Source organism: Anomaloglossus baeobatrachus, chromosome 6, assembly GCF_048569485.1.
Source record: "Anomaloglossus baeobatrachus isolate aAnoBae1 chromosome 6, aAnoBae1.hap1, whole genome shotgun sequence".
NCBI classification, from domain to species: domain Eukaryota; kingdom Metazoa; phylum Chordata; class Amphibia; order Anura; family Aromobatidae; genus Anomaloglossus; species Anomaloglossus baeobatrachus.
In genome coordinates, this window is record NC_134358.1 from 559,908,590 (window position 1) to 559,935,960 (window position 27,371).

At 42.9% G+C, this 27,371-nt stretch overlaps 1 protein-coding gene across 2 annotated transcripts in view; it reads right to left on the reverse strand.

The window, feature by feature from the left end:
- DGKB (diacylglycerol kinase beta) overlaps positions 1-27,371 on the reverse strand; it is a 705,227-nt gene that overhangs the window by 419,454 nt on the left and 258,402 nt on the right. For both annotated transcript variants that reach the window (XM_075315722.1, XM_075315723.1), the window contains exon 14: positions 4,993-5,109. In XM_075315722.1, the coding sequence (XP_075171837.1) occupies positions 4,993-5,109 (117 nt within the window). The remainder of the gene's footprint in view (positions 1-4,992; positions 5,110-27,371) is intronic.

Sequence of the window (27,371 nt, forward strand, 5' to 3'; positions counted from 1 at the left end):
TGCAAACAATAAAACATGCAATGTAAACAATAAAAACAATAAAACATGCAATGCAAACAATAAACCATGTAATGCAAACAATAAAAAACAATAAACCATGCAATGCAAACAATAAAGGATGCAATGTAAGAAATAAAAACAATAAAACATGCAATGCAAACAATAAAACATGCAATGTAAACAATAAAAACAATAAAACATGCAATTCAAACAATAAACCATGTAAGGCAAACAATAAAAAACAAACCATGCAATGCAAACAATAAAGCATGCAATGTAAGCAATAAAAACAATAAAACATGCAATGTAAACAATAAAAACAATAAACATGCAATGGAAACAATAAAACATGCAATGCAAACAATAAAGCATGCAATGTAAGCAATAAAAACAATAAAACATGCATTGTAAACAATAAAAACAATAAAACAAGCAATGCAAACAATAAAAACAATAAAACATGCAATGCAAACAATAAGCCATGCAATGCAAACAATAAAAAACAATAAACCATGCAATGCAAACAATAAAGCATGCAAATGTAAGCAATAAAAACAATAAAACATACAATGTAAACAATAACAACAATAAAACATGCAATGCAAACAATAAAACATGCAATGTAACAATAACAACAATAAAACATGCAATGCAAACAATAAAAAACAATAAAACATACATTGCAAACAAAACATGCAATGTAAACAATAACAACAATAAAACATACAATGCAAACAATAAAACATGCAATGTAAACAATAAAAACGATAAAACATGCAATGCAAACAATAAAACATGCAATGTAAACAATAAAAACGATAAAACATGCAATGCAAACAATAAAACATGCAATGTAACCAATAAAAACAATAAAACAATGTAAAATGCAATGTAAACAATAAATTATGGGGGAGTGGTAAATACTCGATTTAGTCCTATAATTAGAATCGATCTGTAACTCAGAATTCTTTGTGAATTTCTAAAAAATTCACTCCTTTTCAATCATTACTAATCCAGATGGTTTCCATTTACATTTTGAACAATATCTTTTGTGTCAAATCGCAAACTTTTGATTCTGATTAAATTATTTCAAAACAAATCAAATCTAAGGACAGAATCGAACAAATGTTGGGAGACTCGTTCACCTCTACCTACACTGGAGATCAAAATTGGAGAACAAGACACAATTACCTAAATGTTGCGGTCCTTGTGTCGTCCTCTGTGATTATAGCCTAACATGAGGAAACTCGCAGGATTATCCGCTTATTTCATAAATTGAATTTATTGTAAAGCAAATAATAAAAATATAAAAGAAAAAGAACCCGGATTAAAATTAGAGAACACTTTCTCATTCCTGCAAGTTATTGGTGTTAATCTGCACCTGGTGCTAATTTCCTTAATTATCTGACAAACCCAATGTTCTCTGATTATCAGCACCATGTTTTGGGCAAAATAAAGGTTTTATGTTGATAAACTTTGGATCCTTTGAAAACTCTGTCCTAGTGGCATGGTGCACCCCTTACCCTGCTCTAGTGGCATGGTGCACCCCTTACCCTGTTCTAGTGGCATGGTGCACCCCTTACCCTGCTCTAGTGGCATGGTGCACCCCTTACCCTGTTCTAGTGGCATGGTGCACCCCTTACCCTGTTCTAGTGGCATGGTGCACCCCTTACCCTGTTCTAGTGGCACAGTGCACCCCTTACCCTGTTCTAGTGGCACGGTGCACCCCTTACCCTGCTCTAGTGGCATGGTGCACCCCTTACCCTGTTCTAGTGGCATGGTGCACCCCTTACCCTGTTGTAGTGGCATGGTGCACCCCTTACCCTGTTCTAGTGGCATGGTGCACCCCTTACCCTGCTCTAGTGGCATGGTGCACCCCTTACCCTGTTCTAGTGGCATGGTGCCCCCCTTACCCTATTCTAGTGGCATGGCGCACCCCTTACCGTGTTCTAGTGGCATGGTGCACCCCTTACCCTGTTCTAGTGACATGGTGCACCGATTACCCTGCTCTAGTGGCATGGTGCACCCCTTACACAAACCGGAGCATGGTCATTAATGGAGATTACATTATTTCTGAAAAAAGTAACTGATCAGACAGTGTGCTCTAATTTTGATCTCCAGTGTATAATATTGATTAATCATAAACAGAAACCAGAATGAAATTTTATTAATTCATAGTCGAAATTATATGTAAAATAAAACAAGACAATGACTCTATAGATATTCTGCTCACAATACTTTCCATCCAAGGTAAAAAAAAATAAAATAAATAAATGTATAAATATCTAAAAAACTCAGGTTTGCCTGAAAAAATCAGCAATTTCCAAGAGTATTGTAGTTAGAGTTCAGAGTAGTGTTCTTATTAAAAAAAACAATTACTTGCAATATCCCTCCCATCCACATGGTGTGCTGTTAGAGGGAAAAATGTCCACAAGTCACATGGTAAAAAAGTGAATTTAGCACTTATAATCTATGAATATTCATATTTCTCATGGTAGAAACATTGTGGTGGAAGTCAGTTTTGCTTGTGGTGATATTGCCGTTATTTTTGCCAGATGACTTTTTGTAAATGTAACTCTTTTGTCTAAAGATTTGTTTGTTCACTCTTTACTCCACCTTTCTGCTGGAATGAGTTTGTGATTTTTTTTTTTTTTTTTAAAGTTGAAATTCCTAAATCTGGATTAGCCCCCATTAATACAGCTTGCAACATCCACTTTTCAAATGAGGTCAGAGTGGAGTTAAATTGCAAAAAGTTGCACACAAATGGTGCCTGTCAATATCTGAAACTTTATGACTCCACAAAACTGGTCAAAAAGACTCATCGCATTCCACTTATTTGTTTTCTTAAAGGATTTTCACAGTTTAGACATTTATGGAACATTCTATCACGAGGTGTCACTTGGGATCGGGGCTCCTAGACTGGCACACAGACTAGGGGGATCTAGCTGTCTCTGATCCCAGAGATACGTCTAATGGTGACGATGTCTGGACCACCTTCCTTGCCCTGCTCCTGGTAATACCTCCTATCCCCCACCACAAGAGAGGATCAGGACAGGAGTGAAAAAACCCACAGATATGGAAACTGGGGAAATCAAAACTCTAGCAAGCACCACGTTCACACAGAGTAATCAGACAACAAATGATAAGAAGTAAAATAAAGAGCAGGGAGGAAATAATCAGACTACAGGAGAAATTCCACAGCACACCAAGCAACATGCAGGAAATCACCAGTTACTGGAACACAACAGCCCATGGACCAGTTTAGCAAAAGCTATAGTCGGCATGGCAAGACTGATTCCTCCATCTTAAAAAGGTGGAGAGTAAAGGCCCCGTCACACTAAGCAACATCGCTAGCAACATCGCTACTAACGAACAACTTTTGTGACGTAACAGCGATGTTGCTAGTGATGTTGCTGTGTGTGACATCCAGCAACAACCCGGCCCCTGCTGTGAGGTCGTTGGTTGTTGCTGAATGTCCTGGGCCATTTTTTAGTTGTTGCTGTCCCACTGTGAAGCACAGATCGCTGTGTGTGACAGCGAGACAGCAACAACTAAATGTGCAGGCAGCAGGAGCCGGCTTCTGCGGAGGCTGGTAACCACGGTAAACATCGGATAACCAAGAAGCCCTGTCCTTGGTTACCCGATATTTACCTTTGTTACCAGCCTCCGCCACTCTCACTGTCAGTGCTGGCTCCTGCTCTGTGCACATGTAGCTGCAGGACACATCGGGTTAATTAACCCGATGTGTGCTGTACTAGGAGAGCAGGGAGCCAGCGCTAAGCATTGTGCGCTGCTCCCTGCTCTGTGCACATGTAGCTGCAGCACACATCGGGTAATTAACCCGATGTGTGCTGTAACTAGGAGAGCAGGGAGCCAGCGCTAAGCGGTGTGCGCTGCTCCCTGCTCTCTGCACGTGTAGCTGCGTGCGCTGGTAACCAAGGTAAATATCGGGTTGGTTACCCGATATTTACCTTAGTTACCAAGCGCAGCATCTTCCACGCGGCGCTGGGGGCTGGGACACTGGTTGCTGGTGAGCTCACCAGCAACTCGTGTAGCCACGCTCCAGCGATCCCTGCCAGGTCAGGTTGCTGGTGGGATCGCTGGAGCGTTGCAGTGTGACATCTCACCAGCAACCTCCTAGCAACTTACCAGCGATCCCTATCAGGTTGGATCGTTGTTGGGATCGCTGGTAAGTTGTTTAGTGTGACTGGGCCTTAACTGTGATAGGTCTCCCACAACATGTGATCCAAAAGGTAACCAGCAGACTAGCAGTGATTAATTCCTGCTAGTATGATCACTAATGAACACACAGCTGGTCAACGCCCGAGCCTGCCTGTGCAACTCAGAAGCACCAAAGAAACCATAGTGTGGAGTGTCAGAGCCTGTGGTCTGAACAGCGTCTGATGCTGCCATGACAGCCAAACACCGTGTGACACATTCACTGGGATCCCAACCTCCACTACAGGGTTTCCTTTTTCTAAAAAACACTGTAATTTTCCATGCACAGAGGGGGGGACCAAATAAACTGGTATGTAACAGTACACATCTCTACAATGAAGTCCATGGAAGTTCTGTAAAAAGTAAGACATGTTATACTACCCAATGGTTCCAATTTAGGCAGGACAATCTTTTGCAAAAGGAGTGTGGCTGATGCTTAGTCCACCAAAGATAAATACTTTGGGGGTGTTCCTGGGCATTTTTGCGGCTTTTCTGCAAAGTTCAAAAAGTGGGGCTTACATGTCTACATTTTGGCCATTAAAATGTTGAGAAGTATGCAGTAGAGTAGGCTTACTTGGCGGTTTGGTCAACTTTCATTCACTTGATCAGAGAGCGCTAAAAAAAATCACGTCTCCATTTCTTGGCCTGCTTTGACTTGGGGGTTAAGGGAGCTGTGTTCTCCCCTAATCAGTAAATCATATGTGTGCAAGCAATGCAGGGGCTATATACAATACAATAATAGAATATACTATATGCACAATTTTGCATCCAAACCTGAAGTCCTTGTCCGTCCACCGTTACCGAGTTGGCTCTTTGCATTTTTACTCTTTCACCGGATTTGTTTCCTTGCTGGGAACAGTTCTTCTCTCTTTTCACCGTTGACTGTCTCTCCTGTAAGAAGAGATACCCAGTTTAATATGGTAGATAAGTTCACCCTGAGATCAAGTAATGTAGCTTGTTTTCACAATTCCTAGCGCAAAGTATTTTTAACCCTATCATATCTTACATAATAAATTTGAACCATAAAACAAGACTTCCCAGGTCAAGATATACAGATATAGAACAGATGATTTTCAGATCTCATACACACCTCATATGTACAGATGAGTATACCTAAAGAGTAAAGTTCAGTGTAACGAGCACGGAGTTTCCGGTAGTTGGCCCAGTGCAAGCCACTTGCAGTGTTTGAATAGCTCGCTGTCCGTCACGTAGTACACAGAAGACTCCTGTAACTTCCTGGGAAGGTAGTTAGAAGGTAGACCACGAGAGGGTGGTAGGGTAGAGAAACCCACCAGAGGGCAGTAGAATAGTCAGGACGCCGGATCACAACAAGAGGTCTCGTCAGTACACAGGGAAAAAGCAAGACGTACTTAGGTGAAAGCAAGGGGTTGGTAGCCAGGAAGTCAACAGCACAAAAGCGGGGAGGACAGGGAAGAGGACAGGGCCGGAAACTACAGTATGCTGACAGGGAATGGACAGGGAGACAGACAAGCAGGGAACCGAAGGGAGACAGCGGGAGAGACACTGACAGGACGAGAATAGAGGTCAACAACAGGTCAGGTGAACATGGAGGTCAGGAGGGAGCAGGGCAGATAACAGGTCGCTCACAAGCAGAACGCAGCAGAGCCGGAAATATCACTGGAGTAGTTCCGGAGGTGCAGTGCCAAAATATAGTGGCTTGACCTCCAGAACGAGGCAGGAAGAATTAACTCGTAACATGACCTGTATCGGAGGGGGCTACTAGTAAAGGCTCAGCCGCAGCTGAGCCAGGAATAAATCATGACTCTCGCACTGGGGGTAAAAACAGCTTTATTGGATGTAGTGTGCACCAAAAAAAAAGAAAAAAACACCGCCTCCCTCTCCTGGAAGTGACTGTATGTGGGAAGAGAGTCAAACTACCCAATTAGTGACTTCCAATGGGGTTCAAGTCAAGTCCGGGTCCCAAACGAAACTTTATCTAAAGTCCGGCTGAACCCACAGAACCAAACTTCAATTGATCCATTCATCTCTACTCATAGCCTTTTCTTTGGGTAGCACTTGGCAAAGTACCTACAGTTGCATGGCCATTCCATATTATGCAGAATATTTCCTCCTTATGGCACCACTTTTTCCACTTCCATACTTTTATTAACAACTTCTTAAGTGCAACATACAATGGAACATGCTACAATGAAATTGGAGACATAGAGAGGAACAGTATAAGCTTACAGCTTTCTAAGGTTAAAAGAGTATAGTCCACTCAGGAAGACCTGTCCTGGCACTGTGAAATACCTCATTCCTCCTGCAGTGGCGAAAACCTGCCATAAAACTGATCAGAAGCAGATGATTGTTGGGGTCTAAGGGCGGCTTTGTACGTTGCAACATCGCACGTGCGATGTCGGTGGGGTCAAATCGAAAGTGACGCACATCCGGCGTCACTTTCAACATCGTTGTGTGTAAATTCTAGATGATACGATTAACGAGCGCAAAAGCGTCGTTATCGTATCATTGGTGTAGGCTCCGACTTTTCCATAATTACACTGCCGCGACAAGTACGATGCTGTTCCTCGTTCCTGCGGCAGCACACATCGCTGTGTGTTACGCCGCAGGAGCGAGGAACATCACCTTACCTGCCGCCGGCGGTTCTACGGAAGGAAGGAGGTGGGCGGGATGTTTACATCCTGCTCATCTCCGCCCCTCCGCTGCTATTGGCCGCCTGCCGTGTGACGTCGCTATGACGCCGCACGACCCGCCCCCTTAGGAAGGAGGCGGGTTGCCGGCCAGAGCGATGGTCGCAGGGCAGGTGAGTGCATGTGAAGCTGGCATAGCGATTATTTTCGTTACGCCAGCTATCACAAGATATCGTACCTGCGACGGGGGCGGGGACTATCGCGTGCGACATCGCAGCATCAGCTTGCGATGTCGCAACGTGCAAAGCCCGCCTATGAATGGAGACACTTTGTGATCTTTATTGTCCGGGGAGTATTTAACAAATAGGAATTGTCCAAAGTGGAGAAGTCCTTCGACATGTCCTTGTATGACCACAGTTGGATCTTCTATCTTAGTGCTCACTCTAGTTGTCTCAAACACAGCATCCTAAAATGTTGTTTTTACCCTAAGCAAGAGAAATTCAGAGACTGTAAGCGGCTCTCACTGGGGTTCTACCTCCAATCATTCACTGAAGCAAGCCACCACTTTGAATCGGATATTTCATGAACAACACATTTGAGCACCCGTGATACTCATCCGAGTACTGAATGTAGCCAAGCACCCAGAGGCTCAATTGAGTATCGAGCAGTGGTGAGTATGTTCGCTCATCATTAATTTCTACGTTATCATAGTAACGCTGTCTATCGTGACTTCTCACGGACAACCTGTGAGGCAGAAGAGTCAAGTCCGGGGTCAAATACCAAGAATGTACGTCAAAGGCAGAGGGGCAATAGAGAAGAACCGGTCACAATCCGAGGTCAGAAGTCCAAAACGGTTACGGATCGAGACAAAGGGAGCTAGGCAAATGAATGGTCAAAGGTAAGGTCTTCAGGTCAAGTAACAAGAGATCAGAATAGCAGGACACAAAGCACAAACACTCACACAAGCAAAGATAAGACTGGCAATGGCCTGACCACTGCCATCCAACTAAATAGCCAGACAATCACCCCGAAAGGGTGACACCTGGAGAAAGCCCAGAAGGCCATCCCTAGTTGACTGCTGGACAATCCTGTATAGAATGAGGAAAGTCATTTCCCAATCCCTGACTGGGTGGTTAGGTCATCAATCAACAATATTCACAACCCAGCACACCTCTGCCAACTATTGGGTGTCTGAAGTGTCAATCAGTGAGCGCATATTCATGACAATCATCATCCCAATGACAGACATCTTGGTTGGAGAAGGAACTTCCGAATTCTCCACTGTCGTATAAAAAAAAAATAAATTGACTTTTCTCAAATTTTTGCCTTGCGTCTGAATGTGTTTTACTATTTTTTATAACTGAACTACTTACCTATATATTTATGTATATTAATTGCTCTCACGATTAAATAGACCCTAAAGGGCTCTGTTTATCAAAGTGTTTGAAAACCGGGTGTCTGGGGGACTAATTAGCAAAAAAATGTGATGCTGCATCAAAAAACAGCTGTTCATTGCACTATTAAAGTCAGATTTGTATATTTTAAATCTCATCTATTCCATAAGGGTAACATCAATATGAATTTCTGGAAATTTAGAGGGTTTTTTTTTTTAATGGGCGTCATAATATAGAAATTCATTGACTGAGTCTGAAGCGTGACTCCTGGAGGATCCAACTTGGGATTCAACTTCAGGAGGCTCGAGTAATGGGGATGGCTAAAAACAACCTGTCATTTTACACAAATATTTTCTATAGGTGAGATCTATGTACGTGTGCATAAAATGTTGGTGGCCACAGAAAAAACTATGCATCACCAATATTTTATTCGGATGCACTATGGACAAGTTAATTGGTTGTACAGCTGCCAGTTTTCACTTGTTCTGATGTTCAATCACTAGTTGTCACTATACAACTAGAAAATAGAGAATGGAGGAGTAGTCAAACAAGTCAGGGATCTGGAGCCAGGAAGTCACGTATGGAACACAGGGAGAGAGCGGAGCTTAGGTCAGGCTATGAAGGAAGGTCAGGAGCCAGGAAATCATGTATGCAACACAGGGAGAAAGTGGAGTCAAGGTCAGGGTATGAGCCAGAGGTCAGAAGCCAGGGGGTCACATAAGGATTACAGGGGGCAAGCAGAGCCGAGGTCAGGGTACGAGCCAGAGGTCAGGAGCCAGGAGGTCACATAAATATTACAGGAGGTAAGCGGAGCTGAGATCATGGTATAAGCCGGAGGTCAGGAGCCAGGAGGAACAGTCATATGAAAAAGTTTGGGCACCCCTATTAATGTTAACCTTTTTTCTTCATAACAATTTGGGTTTTTGCAACAGCTATTTCAGTTTCATATATCTAATAACTGATGGACTCAGTAATATTTCTGGATTGAAATGAGGTTTATTGTACTAACAGAAAATGTGCAATCCACATGTAAACAAAATGTCAGGGGGACAGGCAAGAAGGGTAACTAAGGTCCGGGGTCGAGAGACAAGATCAGAATAGTTCACATGCGGGAGCCATAAGCACTAACTGTGTAACAGAAACTACGACTGGCGGTGTTCCGGGTGAGGTTGCTCCCTAATGAAGCAGAGCAATCACCCGGAACAAGGTGCGTGTGAACTGACCCCTCCCAGCACCAATGCAGGATCAGAGGCCAGGAACAACCCATCACCCAGAGCTCAAAAAACAACAGAGCACTGACTCTGTAGCATAGCACTGCAAATCAAAGCCATGACAGTTGTCTTATTTATTAAAGCTTGGCAAATTTGTTCAAGGCAAATTGAATTCTCCTTGATTTTGTTCCCAAAATTGGCATCTCCTCAGTCCGATTTCTTTTTTGCAATTCGAGTCATACAAATTCAGAAATATGGTGGTCAAGACACAACATTCTTTTTGGGCCCTTTTTTTGTGCATCAGAGTTTCCGGCGGTGAGTAGGCATCTGATGTCACGAGATGCTGACTAAATATCGAGTGACACAGCGTATGGCTGTCCAAAAAGGACATCATGAGTCAGAAGAAAAAAGAGGTCATATAGAGAGGAGGACGAGATGGTAGAGGAACAGGTGAGCAGAGAGATGAACATTAATATTTGTTTTTTTACACCTTATGTTTATGTTAGTTGAACGTCGTTGCCAAATTTGAGCAAACTGGTGACTTTGAATTTTGGCAGATTTGATCAACATGTTTTCTCCTTTCAAACAAAAGAACAAGGAAACCTACACAAAGTTTTTGTTTGTTTTTACAGATCAGCTCTCCATTATGGTTCATAGAGAAAAAATCCACATGCTCAGGCGCCTGACAGGTCCCAAAATTCCCTGTGTCACTAAAGGTGACACCGATATTGCAAATGACTTAGGGCCCTGTATTTTGCATTAGGGCCCAGAAGCTAATGATTGAATACAGCATGATTGAGCCTCGATCAGATGTAGACAGGGTGTAGACTTTGTGAAAATGTTTCTTACTTCGCCTTGCCTTGGTCCCCAAGCATTAAAGTCTGAAACCTGTTGGGTATTTGTGCATCACCCACTTATAGCGGAAGAGGCCACTGGCCTCAGTTTAAAAAATTGTCCTACTGTCACGATTCCTCTGTGCAGAGCATCTTGCCTTTGGAGATGCTCTTCTGAACTTTCCTGAGTTACTGAGCTAGCAGATTGATTGACAGCGAAGGATTCCATGTTGGTGCTGATAACTCAGATGTTTCACCTTCCTGGTAATTGCTCAGGCTTCTTTACTGAGCATGCTCACCCAGCACCTTGCCAGTTGTATTCTCTGGTTCTGCATTGTGCTGTTGTCTTGTGTCTCTGATAGTGTTCTGATCTTTATTTGCTGACCCCGACTGTTATTTGACTCCTCTCTGCCCGCTCCCTGTACCAGTCATGACCTCCTGCCTTTTGACCTCGAACCGTTACCTGACCACGTCTCTGTTTTCTTCCTGGACTTAGTACGTGCTCTCCTGGAATTCTGACCCTCAGATATTGACCTGACTATTCTTCTGTTTACTCCTTGTGCTCATACGTGTCCTCCCGTTACTAGACCCCGGCTTTCCTGACTACTCGTCCGTCCATACTTAGCGTAAGTAGTGGCTAGCATCACACCTACTCATCATTTTAAAAGAACGTCATCCATTATTAACCCCAAATGTGAAAGCACAGTGTCACAGCTTTAGACATTTTTTTTTCCAATGCTCTCAAAATGTCCAGGAGGCTCAAAGTAAAAGTGGAGACCTATCTGACTCTCAGAAGAGTTGGAAGGTCTCCCAGACGCTCCTAAATGTTTGTTTGGTTGGGGCAAAACTTCAAAAGAAAAAAGTAATCCTTTCTTTTCATTTGAAGTGTTGTACACCTAAGAAGTGGCATCAGCACCGCGCATGTCTTAAACTTATGGATGTCACGGGATATGTAATGACAGAACAGAAGCCCCTAAGCTGGTCTTCAGACTAGAGACCCTGCGCTGTCCCTTATATCAGAGGTAGACATGAGGGTAGCTAGGTCCGAGCCCCCAGCGTGACCCTGACTCCTGTCCGAACCCTAATCTTACTATCCTTCTTCCACACTCTCGGGGCGGGCCTGAAAACACAATAACAAAACCCTACAAAAATGACAAGGACAAGTGAGAATGAAAACACACTGTACACTGTACACTGTACACACTGCACTCAAAACACACAGAGACAATATATGTACAGGGGAATAAGGAAAATGGATGGAAGTTAACGCATGACAGGGGAATGTCCACATCACTCAATATCGCAACAAAGATCACCATAAACAGGTTTATCAAAAGACCGGGATCGCTGGAGCTTATGCTGAAGCTATCATTGACGCATAGTTGGAGAAAGACGTGCCTTAAATAGGACAGACACAGCTGCATGTGGCAATCAGCAACCTGATCTCCTAGTTCCTGCTCACCAGTCTGTAGGAATTAACTCCTGCAGAGCTGAAGACCTGAATCAGCCGACACCCAGCTCTGGCTGAACAATTCAGAAGCTACAGATTACTTGCTAGACTCTGAAGTGTGAACAGAGTCTGACACTGCCGTGCCACCAAGTACGTGCAGAGCCGAACATCACATGACACTAGATGGCACCTTAGATCTTCAAATGAGGCCCACTTTGAACTGTAATTTGACGTTGATACAGTTGGATCCTGTGGTACAGTGAGGAGCCAATGACTAAGGCCCCTTTCACATTGCATTCTAACCTGCATTCAGTGGTCCTGTCAGGCCTTCCATCTGAATTCCGAGCAAAACGGGTTTCGGATGCATGTTCAGATGGGGCCATTGACTATAATGATGTAGACGGAGTCACCGTGTGCTCTGTCGTGCACCATTTTCGGGTGTATATGCTTTCTGGAGGTGGACACTCAAATGCAGTCTACAACGTCTGGGTGTCTGTCACCGGAAAGCGTGTACTTCCAAAAATGGTGCATGGCAGACCACACGGTGACTCCGTCTGAACCATTATAGTCAATGGCCCTGTCGGCGCATGCATTCGAAACCCGTTTTGCGGGGGATTCAGATGGAAGCCCCAACGGGACCACTGAATGCAGGTCAGAACGCAATGAGAAAGGGGCCTTAGAAGATGTCAACGTCCTGGTGAAGACCAGACAATGATGGCTCTACAATGCATCACATGTGCCAACACATTCTGTGTGGCAGAGAAAGGAAGTCTTAGTTGCCGGATTGGGTGAGTCTAACCTTTATTTATATTTTGTGGGATTTGGCATTATTAACTTTGCAGGGGAAAACATGACTATTTCCTTGGGCATTATCTTTTTTAAGGGGGGACAATACCAAAATTACTGGGATAGGGGGCACAATTCCTGCCTTGTCCCGGTCTCCGACAACCCACACATTGCCACTAGGTAGACCGCTCCTCCATATCCACTAAACCCAATAAAATAACTGGTCTGACATGGCAGCGTCTTCTTTCTCCGCTACGATGACGAGGTCTACGTGCGGAGTCAGCCGGCTCATTTTACCAGCGTTCCCCTGTGATCATTTATTCCATGAGCCACTTGACAGTAAATCCAGCAGATCTTAACCAGGTTAGATCTCCGTCTTGTACCGGGCTTCGATTTGCCGTAAAGGTTTTTAAATTGACTGACGGACAACCCCGTCATGAACTTTTATTATCCGCGTGTAATTCTTAATTGGGTCCAATGAACAATGGCTGCCCTGAGTTATAGACTCTTTCTTCTCACCATATAATTAGGATATAATTACCCGCAGGATATCAGGATGATGTAGAACCTTTATACTAAACGTGCCCTCATTAAGAAACTAGTCTAAATGTACATTTATTCAATCAGTATGAATTAATTAAAATGTTACTGGAATCAGGGAGATGGCAATAAAGATGACATTTATTAAGAAATGTGATCGCTGCCTCCGTAGCCGGCAGAAGTGCCATGAATTCGCCAAAATGTGCTACAAAATAGAGGCGGCGGTAATTATAGGGGCGCATTGCTCCATCCGAACTACTGTAGTAGTTATACTGCAAATAACACCAAAATGTCACCATATAGTGACCAAATATTATGCCTTGCTCAAAATGCACAAAGAAACCAATATGATACAGTGCCCAAATAACGTGCAACACTCATGTAAAATGCCATAATACCCCCACATAGTGCTCAGCTAATAAAACTGCTATAATAATACTCACACCAGTATAATACCACCATTCAGTGGCCAAATAGTATACTATACTCAAAACACACAAATAAGCCAATATGATACTCCATACCCGTGCCCAAATAATGTGCAACACTCATATAAAATGCTATAATACCCCCATATAGTGCTCATGTAATATAACTGCTCTAATAATACTCAAGCTAGTATAATACCACCATACAGTGCCCAAATAGTATACTATATTCAAAAGACACAAACCAATATGATACCCCATACAGTACCCAAATAATGTGCAACACTCATGTAAAATGCCATAATACACCCACATAGTGCTCAGCTAATAAAACTGCTATAATAATACTCACACCAGTATAATACCACCATTCAGTGCCCAAATAGTATACTATACTCAAAACACACAAATAAGCCAATATGATACTCCATACCCGTGCCCAAATAATGTGCAACACTCATATAAAATGCTATAATACCCCCATATAGTGCTCATGTAATATAACTGCTCTAATAATATTCAAACTAGTATAATACCACCATACAGTGCCAAAATAGTATAGTATACTCAAAAGACACAAATAAACCAATATGATACCCCATACAGTGTCCAAATAATGTGCAACACTCATGTAAAATGCCATAATACCCCCACATAGTGCTCAGATAATAAAACTGCTATAATAATACTCAAACCGGTATATTACCACCATTCAGTGCCCAAATAGCATACTATACTCAAAACACACAAACCAATATGATGCCCCATACAGTGCCCAAATAATGTGCAACACTCATGTAAAATGCCATAATACCCCCACATAGTGCTCAGATAATAAAACTGCTATAATAATACCCAAACCAGTATAACACCATTCAGTGCCCAAATAGCATACTATAGTTAAAACACACAAACCAATATGATGCCCCATACAGTGCCCAAAAAATGTGCAACACTCATCTAAAATTACATAATACCCCCATATAGTGCTCATCTAATATATTGCAGCTACAGCCACAAAATTTTGCACACTCACATGTCTGGACCCCGAGAGTGTCATAGGCTATGTTGTGAGGCGAAATTTTAACCCCGCGCGTTCCAATTTACCAATCAATTTTGCCCCTATCTACATAATGGGGAAAAAGTGAAACGAAAAGTGTATCCGCACCGGCGCATTTACAATCACAAAATTTTGCACAGACACCTCATGTGACCCAGGGAACGTCGTAGACTATGTTTTGACAGGAAAATGGAACCCCGCGCTTAACAGCTACTCTCCAAAAAACATGCCTTCATTAAAATAATTGGAGCCTGGAACTACAGGTTATTAGTAGGAACTGTGATTGGTTGCTATAGGAACGAAAGACATTCATAGTATAAGAAGCTTATATGTGAGGTAATAAGATGTCGGTGGGGAGATGGATAGAGAGAGACAGAGAGAGACAGACAGAGACAGACAGGGAAAGAGACAGACAGAGACACAGAGAGACAGACAGAGACAGACAGGGAAAGAGACAGACAGGGAAAGAGATAGAGACAGACAGAGAGACAGACAGACAGGGAAAGAGACAGACAGAGACAGACGGGGAAAGAGACAGACCTGGAAATAGACAGACCTGGAAAGAGACAGATGGGGAAAGAGACAGACAGACATGCAGACAGAGACAGGCAGACAGGGAAGGAGGAGACAGCCAGAGAGACAGACAAAGATAAATGGGGAAAGACACAGACCTTGATAGAGACAGATGGGTAAAGAGACAGAGAAATAGCGACAGACAAGGAAAGAGACAGACAGAGACAGGCAGACAGGGAAAGACACAGACAAAGAGACGGGGAGAGAGACGGGGAAAGAGACAGACCTAGAAAGAGACAGATGGGGAAAGAAACAGAGAGATAGAGACAGACAAAGAAAGAGACAGAGACAGGCAGACGAGGAAAGAGGCAGACCTGGAAAGAGACAGACCTGGAAAGAGACAGACCTGGAAAGAGACAGACCTGGAAAGAGACAGACGGGGAGACAGACAGAGACAGACGGGGAAAGAGACAGACCTGGAAAGAGACAGACGGAGCACATTACTTGGCCAATTTAGTTAAATCTGTGTGGAATATCTGTGGTGGTGAAATATATGTTGTGAAATGCTTCTATTAGCTTAGTTTTTGCCTTTTAATAATTACATTTCTATCTGTTTTGTGGTTTTTGTGTGCAGAATACATTTTTGTTAATACATTCTATTTTGTTAACAGCAGCTATTAACCCGGGCGAAGCCGGATAGTACAGCTATTATAATATAACTGCGGTAATAATACTCAAAAAAGTATAATACCAACATACAGTGCCCAAATAGTATACTATACTCAAAACACACAAATAAACCAATATGATACCCCATTCAGTGCCCAAATAATCTGCAACACTCATGTAAAATGTCCTAAGAACCCATATAATAACCCCATATAATATAAACTACTCTAATAATACTCAAATAAACCAGTATAATACCACTATACAGTGCCCAAATAGTATACTAAACTCAAAACATACAAATAAACTAATATGAAACCCCATACAGTGCCTAAATAATGTACAACACTCATGTAAAATGCCATAATAACCCAATATAATACCCCCATATAGTGTTCATATAATATAAACTGCTCTAATAATGCTCAAACCAGTATAATACCACCATATAGTGCCCAAATAGTATGCAATACTGAAATTGCTCAAGCAGGCTAATATTATACCCCAAACTATTGCAACAATGCTAATACTATGTATTACTCAAATAATACCCTTTATGAAGCTAATGAAATATCACTACATAGTGTCGCTGATAATGTGCACTACGCTATGCCATGTAGTGCAAACATATATACTACTGAACAATACGCTAACAAGGCAATATAATGCCACCATATTGGAAACATATATTATACAATACTAAAAGGGTTGTCCAGCCTTAGGGAACAAGTCTGCAGTCACTCTATGAGCCAATACAATACCCCCTTAAAATTAATGTGAACATTAAAACTCAAAATCTGCCCCCTTCACGAGATGTGGCTCCCCGAGAATTTAGGCTCTATAAGAATTAAGGAGAAAATGGGTGTCTGTGTGTAGAATGCAAACCCATAGTGTTGCCCAAAGGGTCTTAAAGAATGAAAGTGACGGCACCCAAAGGGTTCAGCAATCATATAGCTGTGGGGCAACCTGATAACTCGCTCTAAAGTCTGTAACTATAGCAATGGCTGTCAACAAACAGTGCACAAGTAACTGGGGTCTTATTTATGTGAATTGCCTCACAGTAAGATCAGTCTGGTTGTCTATAGCAACCAGAGTGCAGCTTTCAGCATTGAAGCTGCTGAGGTAAAGTGAAAGCTGAGCTCTGATTGGTTGATTTGGACAGCTAGGAGAGTCTGACTGTGAGGCAGCTTCTATAACTGAGATCTGAGATCTTTCAGGATATTTTCTACTTTACCTCTATAGATTCACCTATTAGATCTCTGATCAGTGTGAGGTGATTACTGAGGGTCATAATACTAAGGACTGGTTTTTAAAATGCCACCCAAAAACAACCATCTATCGGGCAAGTTAATACAAAAGCTAAACCAGCAAAAGTGTATCAAACAGCTAAGACAAGCGAACAACCCGGGTCCCGGCTTCAAAGGAAACAGAGAGTAGTCCGGTAGTCCAGTCACTGAAGTTCACACTCAGGGCCCCCGCTGCTCTCAGTGAAAGTGGAACCTGCGACCAGACTGCCTTGTGGCCATGTCTTGCAATTCGTTTGTCTGGCAATCCGGCAGCGGGTTCCAGTTTCACTGAGAGAGGGCAGCAGGAAGCCCCCAGTGTGAACTCTGATGATCTGAAGGCTGGATTGCCGGATTACTGTGCCGCCGTGTCCCGATATCCGACAATCCGCAGTCAGGTCACCAGAGTTCACACCGGGAGATTCTTGCTGCTCTCAGTGTAAGTTGAACCTGCTACCCTCAGTGAAACCGGAACACGCTGCCGGATTGCCGGACTGTCGGATTACAGGACATGGACACAGGGTCATCCGGCAGAGGGCTCCACTTTTACTGAGAGCAGCAAGTTCAAGATTCACTGAGGGCAGCGGGGATCCCCTAGAGCAGGGGTCTCAAACTCAGCTGGGGGAATGGGCCGCACATAGAAAAAAAAAATTAACAGGGGCTGCATTCTTTGCAGGACAAAGTGACATTTTTAATGATTCCATGTTTTTTTTCTATACACCTTTGGATCACTATTTTGAACATTTTTTGCTTGATTATAACAAACCTGCACCTTTTTGTTTAGTTAAGTTTATATATATATATATATATATATATATATATATATACATATATATTCAGAATTATTAGGCAAGTTGTATTTTAGAGGATTTTTTTATTATTGATCAACAACTATGTTCTCAATCAGCCCAAAAGACTCATAAATATCAGCGCTTAATATTTTTGGCAGTTGGAGTGGTGTTTTTTTTAGATTTGGTATCTTAGGAGGATTCTGTTTGTGCAGGTAACTATTACTGTGCAGAATTATTAGGCAACTTAATAAAAACCAAATATATTCCCATCTCACTTGTTTATTTTCACCAGGTAAACCAATATAACGGCACAAAATTTAGAAATAAACATTTCTGACATGCAAAAACAAAACCCAAAAAATGAGTGACCAATATAGCCCCCTTTCTTTCTAATGACACTCAGCAGCCGACCATCCATAGATTCTGTCATTGCTTGATCTGTTTACGATCCACATTGCGTGCAGCAGCCACCACAGCCTCCAGACACTGCTCCCAGAGGTGGACTGTTTTCCCTCCCTGTAGATCTTACATTTTATGAGGGACCACAGGTTCTCTATGGGGTTCAGATCAGGTGAACAAGGGGGCCATGTCATTATTTTTTCATCTTTTAGACCTTTACTGGCCAGCCACGCTGTGGAGTAGTTGGATGCATGTGATGGAGCATTGTCCTGCATGAAAATCATGTTTTTCTTGAACAATACCGACTTCTTCCTGTACCACTGCTTGAAGAAGTTGTCTTCCAGAAACTGGCAGTAGGTCTGGGAGTTGAGCTTCACTCCATCCTCAACCCGAAAAGGTCCTACAAGTTCATCTTTGATGATACCAGCCCATACCAGTACCTCACCTCCACCTTGCTGGCGTCTGAGTCGGAGCGGAGCTCTCTGCCCTTTACTGATCCAGCCTCTGGCCCATCCATCTGCCCATCAAGAGTCACTCTCATTTCATCAGTCCATAAAACCTTTAAAAAATTATTCTTAAGATATTTCTTGGCCCAGTCTTGACGTTTTATCTCACGTTTCTTGGTCAGAGGTGGTGGTTTTCAGCCTTCCTTACCTTGGCCTGTCCCTGAGTATGGCACACCTTGTTCTTTTTGATACTCCAGTAACGTTGCAGCTCTGAAATATGTCCAAACTGATGGCAAATGGCATCTTGGCAGGTTCACGCTTGATTTTCCTCAATTCTTGGACAGTTATTTTGTGCCTTTTGTGCCCAACACGCTTCTTGCGACCCTGTTGGCTATTTGCCATGAAATGCTTGATTATTCAGTGATCACGCTTCAAAAGTTTGGCAATTTCAAGACTGTTGCATCCCTCTGCAAGACATCTCACAATATGGACTTTTCAGAGCCCGTCAAAACTCTCTTCTGACCCATTTTGCCAAAGGAAAGGAAGTTGCCTAATAATTAAGCACCCCTTATATAGGGTGTTGATGTCATTACACCGCACCCCTCCTCATTACAGAGATGCACATCACCTGAGTTACTTAATTGGTAGTTGGCTCTCAGCCTATACAGCTTGGAGTAGGACGACATGCATAAAAATATCATGGGATCACAATACTCATTTGCCTAATAATTCTGCACACAGTGTATATATATATATATATATATATATATACAAACATACAGTACAGCCAAAAGTTTGGACACACCTCCTCATTCAAAGAGTTTTCTTTATTTTCATGAGTCTAAAAATTGTAGATTCACATTGAAGGCATCAAAACTATGAATTATCACATGTGGAATGAAATATTTAAAAAAGTGTGAAACAACTGAAAATATGCCTTATATTCTAGGTTCTTCAAAGTAGCCACCTTTTGCTTTCATTACTGCTTTGCACACTCTTGGCATTCTCTTGATGAGCTTCAAGAGGTAGTCACCGGAAATGGTTTTCCATCGGTCTTGAAGGAGTTCCCAGAGATGCTTAGCACTTGTTGGCCCCTTTGCCTTCACTCTGCGGTCCAGCTCACCCCAAACCATCTCGATTGGGTTCAGGTCTGGTGACTATGGAGACCAGGTCATCTGGCGTAGCACCCATCACTCTCCTTCTTAGTCAAATAGCCCTTACATAGCCTAGAGGTGTGTTTGGGGTCAATGTCCTGTTGAAAAATAAATAATGGTCCAACTAAATGCAAACCAGATGGAATAGCATTCCGCTGCAAGATGCTGTGGTAGCCATGCTGGTTCAGTATGCCTTCAATTTTGAATAAATCCTCAACAGTGTCACCAGCAAAGCACCCCCACACCATCACACCTCCTCCTCCATGCTTCACGGTGGGAACCAGCCATGTAGAGTCCATCCGTTCACCTTTTCTACAAAGACACGGTGGTTGGATCCAAAGATCTCAAATTTTGACTCATCAGACCAAAGCACAGATTTCCACTGGTCTAATGTCCATTCCTTGTGTTCTTTAGCCCAAACAAGTCTCTTCTGCTTGTTGCCTGTCCTTAGCAGTGGTTTCCTAGCAGCTATTTTACCATGAAGGCTGCTGCACAAAGTCTCCTCTTAACATTTGTTCTAGAGATGAGAAGGTGTGTCCAAACTTTTGTATACTGTACTGTATATAAAAAATAATTTTTAATGCCAAAAATGTCATGCTTTATTTTCAATAATTATTTTTACATTTTATCCCCTTCTTCTAATATTGTTTTACAATTAGCAGCATCATATAGTAATCTCAGCCAACATCTTGTAGTAATGTCCCCCTTGTGTCCTGTCTAACATGCACATCCTTGTGTCCTGTAGTTATGTCCCCCATACTCTAGCAATGTCCCCATCTTGTCCCCTGTAGTAATGTCTCTCATCCTTGTGCTCTAAAGTAATGTTCCTCTTCCTTGTTCCCTGAGTAATGTGCCCATCCTTGTGCCCTTTAGTATTGTGCCCATCCTTGTAGTATTCTCCCTACTTGTGCCCTGTAGTATTCTGCACATCCTTGTACTGCTGTTCCCATCCTTGTAGTATTGTGTCCATCCTCATGCCCATCCTTGTAATATTGTGCCCATCCTTGTAGTACTGTGCCCATCCTTGTAGTATTCTGCCCGGTAGTATTGTGCATCCTTGTAGTATTGTGCCCAGTAGTATTGTGCATCCTTGTAGTATTGTGCCCAGTAGTATTGTGCCCATCCTTGTAGTATTCTGCCCGGTAGTATTCTGCCCATCCTTGTAGTATTCTGCCCGGTAGTATTGTGCATCCTTGTAGTATTCTGCCCGGTAGTATTGTGCATCCTTGTAGTATTGTGCCCAGTAGTATTGTGCCCAGTAGTATTCTGCCCATCCTTGTAGTATTCTGCCCATCCTTGTAGTATTCTGCCCATCCTTGTACTATTCTGCCCATCCTTGTAGTATTCTGCCCATCCTTGTGCTCTCATCCTTGTCCCCTATTATGCCGCTCTTCACAAACACCAAAAAAATGTCTCGCCTTTCCTCCCATTCCCTTAGGGCTGCGTGCTGATGAATGTTTGCAGCGTTTTGGAGGTAGTGTGTTTCAGCTGCGTCCAGAGCGCTGGGTTGTACAGTACTACCAGAGTGGATGGGATTTCTAGAAATCCCATCCACTGTGCGTGTGCGACCCACAGCAAACACGGACCTGCGGTGTGGCTTTCAGAGTCGCAAGTGTCCTCCATACTGAGAATACAGTGAGGAGACTACAGTGGCCCGAACCCAGATCGTGAACATGAGCAGCTGCTGTCTCCTGTATTCTCCTGCGGTGAGACTCACGGCCCCACAGTCAGGACCTGCCGCGTCCAGGACACAGCAGGTCCTGATCGTAGGCACATACCTGCTATTTGCTGCCTACAGACCCCATGACGATCGCAGCTCTATGCTGGAAGCCAGCGCCGGCAAGCACGGTTTTATAGTACGGCACTAAACTAATGGCTGCCGACGGACAATTAGATGCAACGAGGTGTCATCATACAGCGACATCACCTCCTTGCATCTGATTGGCTGCGTCATCCATTGGTGTAGTGCAGACAGCTCCTCTGCCCGGCACCGCAAATGATTCAGCTATACTATAAAACCCTGCCTGCCGGCGCCGGCTCCTGGCATAGAGCTGCGATCGTCATGGGGTATGCGGGCTGCAAAAAGCAGCCTCAGGGGCCCTCAGTGAAAACTGAACCCGCTACCCTCAGTGAAGATGGAATCCGCTGTCGGATAGCGGGACATGGCTGCAAAGCAATCTGGCAGGGGATTTTACTTTCACTGAGGGCAGCGGGGAAACCCCAGTGTGACCTCCGGTGACTTGACTGCCGGATTGTCAGACTGCTGTGGTGCCATGTCTCGTAATCTGACAATTTGGCAGTGAAAGTTGAAACCGCTACTCTCAGTGAAAGTGGAACCCACTGCCAGATTGCCAGACTGTAGGATTGTGAGACATGGCTGACTGGCAATCGGGCAGCAGGTTCCATTTTCACTGAGAGCAGTGGGTTCAAACTTCACTGAGGTCAGCAGGGAGCTACCAGTGTGGCCCACAGTGACTGCCGGATTGTCGGATTTCAGGACATGATGGCACAGCAATTCGCCAAATTCCGGCAGTCAGGTCACCAGAGTTTACACTCGGGGCACCCCACTGCTCTCAGTGAAAATTGAACTCGCTGCTCTCAGTGAAAATGGAATCCAATCACAGATGCTGACACAGAGGGTGGGTGGGGGAAGCAGGACTGCAACCAATCACAGATGATGGCACAGAGGGTGGGCAGGGAAGAAGTATATATTCATATGTGTAAATGAGTGGACCAATAAGTAGTGTGACAGGGAAACTTGACAAGTGTAATTCTCCTGCTTTAATGACCGTAAGACTTTTTTTTTTTAACTCACTGCACCTCCCAATTACAGTAATGTCAATAGTAAAGATGGCTATGCCATTACTTTGATTAATAGGCAATCCCCGCATGTTTAGAGGCTGAAAATCAGGTGCCAAAAGTAGGGAGGGGACTGAAAACTCAAGAAGCAAATACCAAAAAGTTGGACGAGCAACGGATATCGCGAATACCGTAGTATTCTTGTAAGTAATGAATAGTGCAGAGTGTATTCGATCACTACTAGTTTTAAGCTCTCAGAACAAGTGTTCCCTCTACTGTAAGCTGAGTGGTCTTTGAAGGAAAGAGTTAAAATACCCTAATAATGCAGTTATAAAAATTATAGAAGTACCTGTCTACACAGTGTCACCTCCATAGCGCACAAGTAAGAGGAACCAATGATCAGAACACACTTAAAATATCCAGGAAAAATAAACCAGAATGAGGAAGCCTCACAGTAGCACGCTCCGGCACGCGGCAGAGTCAACAATGACGCTTGTTAACCTTTACTTTACCAATTAACCCGATTTAAGCAACAAGCTACCACGTTTAACAAAGCTCTGATGCTTCCAAGGCTGTCTTTATGTTTAGTTTTCTTCCATAATTTTTGGAATAAGTGACATGAACACAAGAGTGAACAAAGTCTAAAACATTTTCACTTGAAAAATGTATCTCCAAACTGCAACGAAACAAAAACAACAAAAATAAGATATGAACAAATTCAAGGACATTTCTTTTCTTTTTTCTTTCTTTCTATTTTCTTTCTCTCGCTTTCCTACAATGCTTCCTCTTATCCACTCACAATTCCTTTTTTTTCCTTCTTCCTTCCGTCTTTACATCTGTCCTTTTTTCTCTCATTCCTCCTATCTTCCTTCCTTCCTTCTTTCCTTCCTTCTTTCCTTCCTTTCTGTTATTCCTTAAAAGCTATGGAAAAATAATGGAGGCATTTCTATCATTCTTTTTTCTTTCCTACACTTCCTTTCTCTTATCCTTCCTTCCTACTTTTTTTCTTCCTTCCTTCTTTTTTCCTTTCTTTCCTACAATCTTCACTCATCCATTTTTCCTTCCATCCTTCCTTTTTTCTTTCGCTCTTCTTTCCTTCCTTTTTCTTTCCTTCTTACTTCCTTACTTTAAAAGATATGGACAAATTACAAGGGTATTTTTTTATTTCTTTCCTACAACCTTCTGTCTTATCCATGCATCCTTCTTTCTTTTTTTTTTCCCCTATTTTATTCTTTATTTCTATTTTATTTATTTCTTTGTCTTTCTTTCTCTCTCTTTCTTTCTTTTTCTTTCTTTCCAATTTTTTCTTTCTTTCTAAATTTTTTTCTTTCTTTCTTTCTATTTATTTCTCTTTCTTTCTAATTCTTTCTTTCGAATTCTTTCTGTCTTTCTTTCTATTTCCATAAATGCGTGTACAATCGTCACCAAAAGTTTTGAGACTAACACAAGTTTTGTTTTTTATTGCTCCGTCCCCCGGCACCACCTCTGTCTCCTCTCATCTCAGCTGAAGACTTTTCTTCAAGCAGACGATTGACAACATCCGTGCAAGCTTTGGCCCACAATCACCACAATCACCACAGCCACTCCTCACAACTACTCAGCCTTCTTCCTACAAATCCATCTTCACCACCATGACAGAAAATCATCTTTCCACTCTACTTTCAAGATCACATCTCACAACCTGCCTGCTTGATCCACTCCCATCCCACCTCTTCCCCAATCTCACCACAGTCTTCCTCCCGACCCTAACCCATCTCTTCAACCTACCACTAGCAACTGGTGTATTCCCTTCATGCTTTAAAAATGCCTCCATTACACCCACCCTCAAAAAGCCCTCCCTTGACCCTTCCTCTGTGTCAAACTATCGCCCCATATCACTTCTCCCCTATGCCTCAAAACTACTGGAACAACATGTCCATCTTGAACTGTCCTCATACTGCTCCTCCTGCTCTCTCTTTGACCGGTTACAATCTGGCTTCCGACCACATCATTCCACTGAAACTGCCGTGACCAAAGTCACTAATGATCTACTAACCGCAAAAGTCAAGCGACACTACTCTGTCCTGCTCCTCCTGGACCTGTCCTCTGCCTTTGACACAGTACACCACTCCCTTCTACTACAAATTCTCTCGTCTCTGGGCATCACAGACTTGGCGCTATCTTGGATCTCCTCATACTTAACCAACCGAACTTTCAACGTCTCCCACTCTCACACCACTTCCTCATCTCGCCCCCTATCTGTCGGGGTCCCCCAAGGTTCAGTTCTTGGACCCCTGCTGTTCTCCATTTACACCTTTGGCCTGGGACAGCTCATAGAGTCCCACGGCTTTCAGTATCATCTCTATGCCGATGATACGCAGATCTACCTCTCTGGACCTGACAACTCCACCCTACTAACCAGAACCCCACAATGTCTGTCTGCTATCTCATCCTTTTTCTCTGCTCGATTCCTAAAATTGAACATGGACAAAACAGAATTCATTGTCTTTCCTCCTCCTCACTCAACCCCCCCACCTGACATATCCATCAATGTCAATGGCTGCTCACTTTCCCCAGTGCCACGTTCTCGCTGCCTGGGAGTAATCCTAGACTCTGATCTCTCTTTCAAGCCACACATCCATGGCGTCTTCACCTCCTGCCACCTCCAACTCAAAAATATTTGCCGGATCCGTACATTCCTTTCCCAAAAAGCTGCAAAAACCCTAGTACATGCCCTTATTATCTCCTGCCTGGATTATTGCAACCTCCTGCTCTGTGGCCTCCCTTCTTCTAGTCTCGCACCCCTACAATCTATTCTAAACTATGCTGCCTGGCTTATCCACCTGTCCCCCCGATACTCCCCGACCTCTCCTCTCTGCCATTCCCTTCACTGGCTTCCCTTTGCCCAATGATTCTAGTTCAAAACACTAACCATGACCTACAAAGCCATCCACTGCCTGTCTCCTCCCTACATCTCTGACCTAGTTTCCTGGTACTTACCTGCACGTAACCTTCAATCCTCACAAGATCTCCTTCTCTACTCCCCTCTCATCTCCTCTTCCCACCATCACATCCAAGATTTCTCCCGTGCCTCCACCATACTCTGGAAAGCTCAGCCTCAACACATCAGATTCTAGGCTACCTTGACAAGCTTCAAAAGGAACCTGAAGACCCACCTCTTCCGACAAGCCTACAACCTGCCGTAACCCTCAGTCTGATACAGCGCCGCACAATCAGCTCTACCCTCACCTACTGTATCCTCACCTATCCCTTATAGACTGTGAGCCCTCGCGGGCAGGGACCTCTCTCCTCCTGTACCAGTCTGTGTCTTGTACTGTTTATGATTATTGTACTTGTCCCTATTATGTATACCCCTTTCACATGTAAAGCGCCATGGAATTGATGGCGCAATAATAATAATAAATAATAATAATTATTCAGTTTGCTACTTCAATGATTTTAGATCTCTTAGATGATTCTATAGTAAATAATTTACAATTTTAGGCATTTCATAAGTGTTTTAAACTTTATTTTATAAACACATCACGTTTATGGAGTTTTTGGCTAGCCTCAATATTTACCCTGCTGAGCCTTCTTTCTCCAGACTTCTGTCCTTCGCTTTGTTATCTGGATATCGGCTCCTGGGCCATGTCCTGACTGATGGCCCATTCTTATCTCATCAGTACTTGGAGTTTATCACAATTTTTGTCTTTTTGATGGGATTGATATCTGGGGAATTTCCCTGCCATCGAACTAAAATCTCAATGTTTTGTTCCCTGAGCCATTTAGTTATCACTTTTGCCTTGTGATCTACATCTCTACTGATCATCATCACATTGCTCTGGATCATTGGGAGATGTTGCTCTTGGAGGATGTTTAGAATCCATTCATTATTCATGATGGTGTTCTTAGGCAAAATTGTGACTGAACCCCACCTATGGATGAAAAGCATCTGTCTGCTGCCATTCTTGAGCAAGCTCTGCGCTAGTGTTAAACTGATCTCATAGCTGAATCCTCTTTAGCAGCTGACATTTGCTTGACTTTGTTGGACACTCTGAAGCCCTCTTCATAGTGATTAAACCTCTCTCTCTGAAGTTCTTGATCATCCAATAAATGGTTGATTTAGGGGCAATTTTACACACAGCAATGTTCTTGCCTGTAAAGCCCTTTTCATTCAAACCAATTACTGCATGTGTTTCCTTGGATGTATCATGGTTAACAGAAGGAGAAGATAACCCATAGCCTCTTATAATTCAATCAACATGACAGGTTGATTTCAGCTGTTTTTCCTTGTTCCTCTAAGTAGTAGGGTCATGATGAATTATGCCATTACCGGTGCATCCTGAATAGTACTATTAAAATGACACTATAAACTGCACAAATAATTGGGCACTGTTATTATGATCAAGGTGGTTCGTGTTGTTTCAGAGGTAGTCAGATACAGATGCTGCAGTTGTTTTGGGTTTTTTTTAGAGGTATTGTTCATCACTCATAGGGATAATAAGAATGATGTCATCACCTAGAAGTGCAACAAATGCTGAGAATTGTGCAATCACTAGGTTACTATACATAGTGCTATTACAGGGGCACTGTAAATGGTGCCATATACTGATTGCAATGACTGGTGTATATACAAAGCTACTATAATAGATATTATTACAGAGGAACGATTAATGCTGATTTAACCAGGTTATCATGAATGGTACTATTGCAAGAAAGGCACTGTATTACGTGCTGTGGATACTGTGCCATAGATCCACATTCACCTACAGTAAAAATTGCAACAGCGCCTGTCAGCAGATCACACTA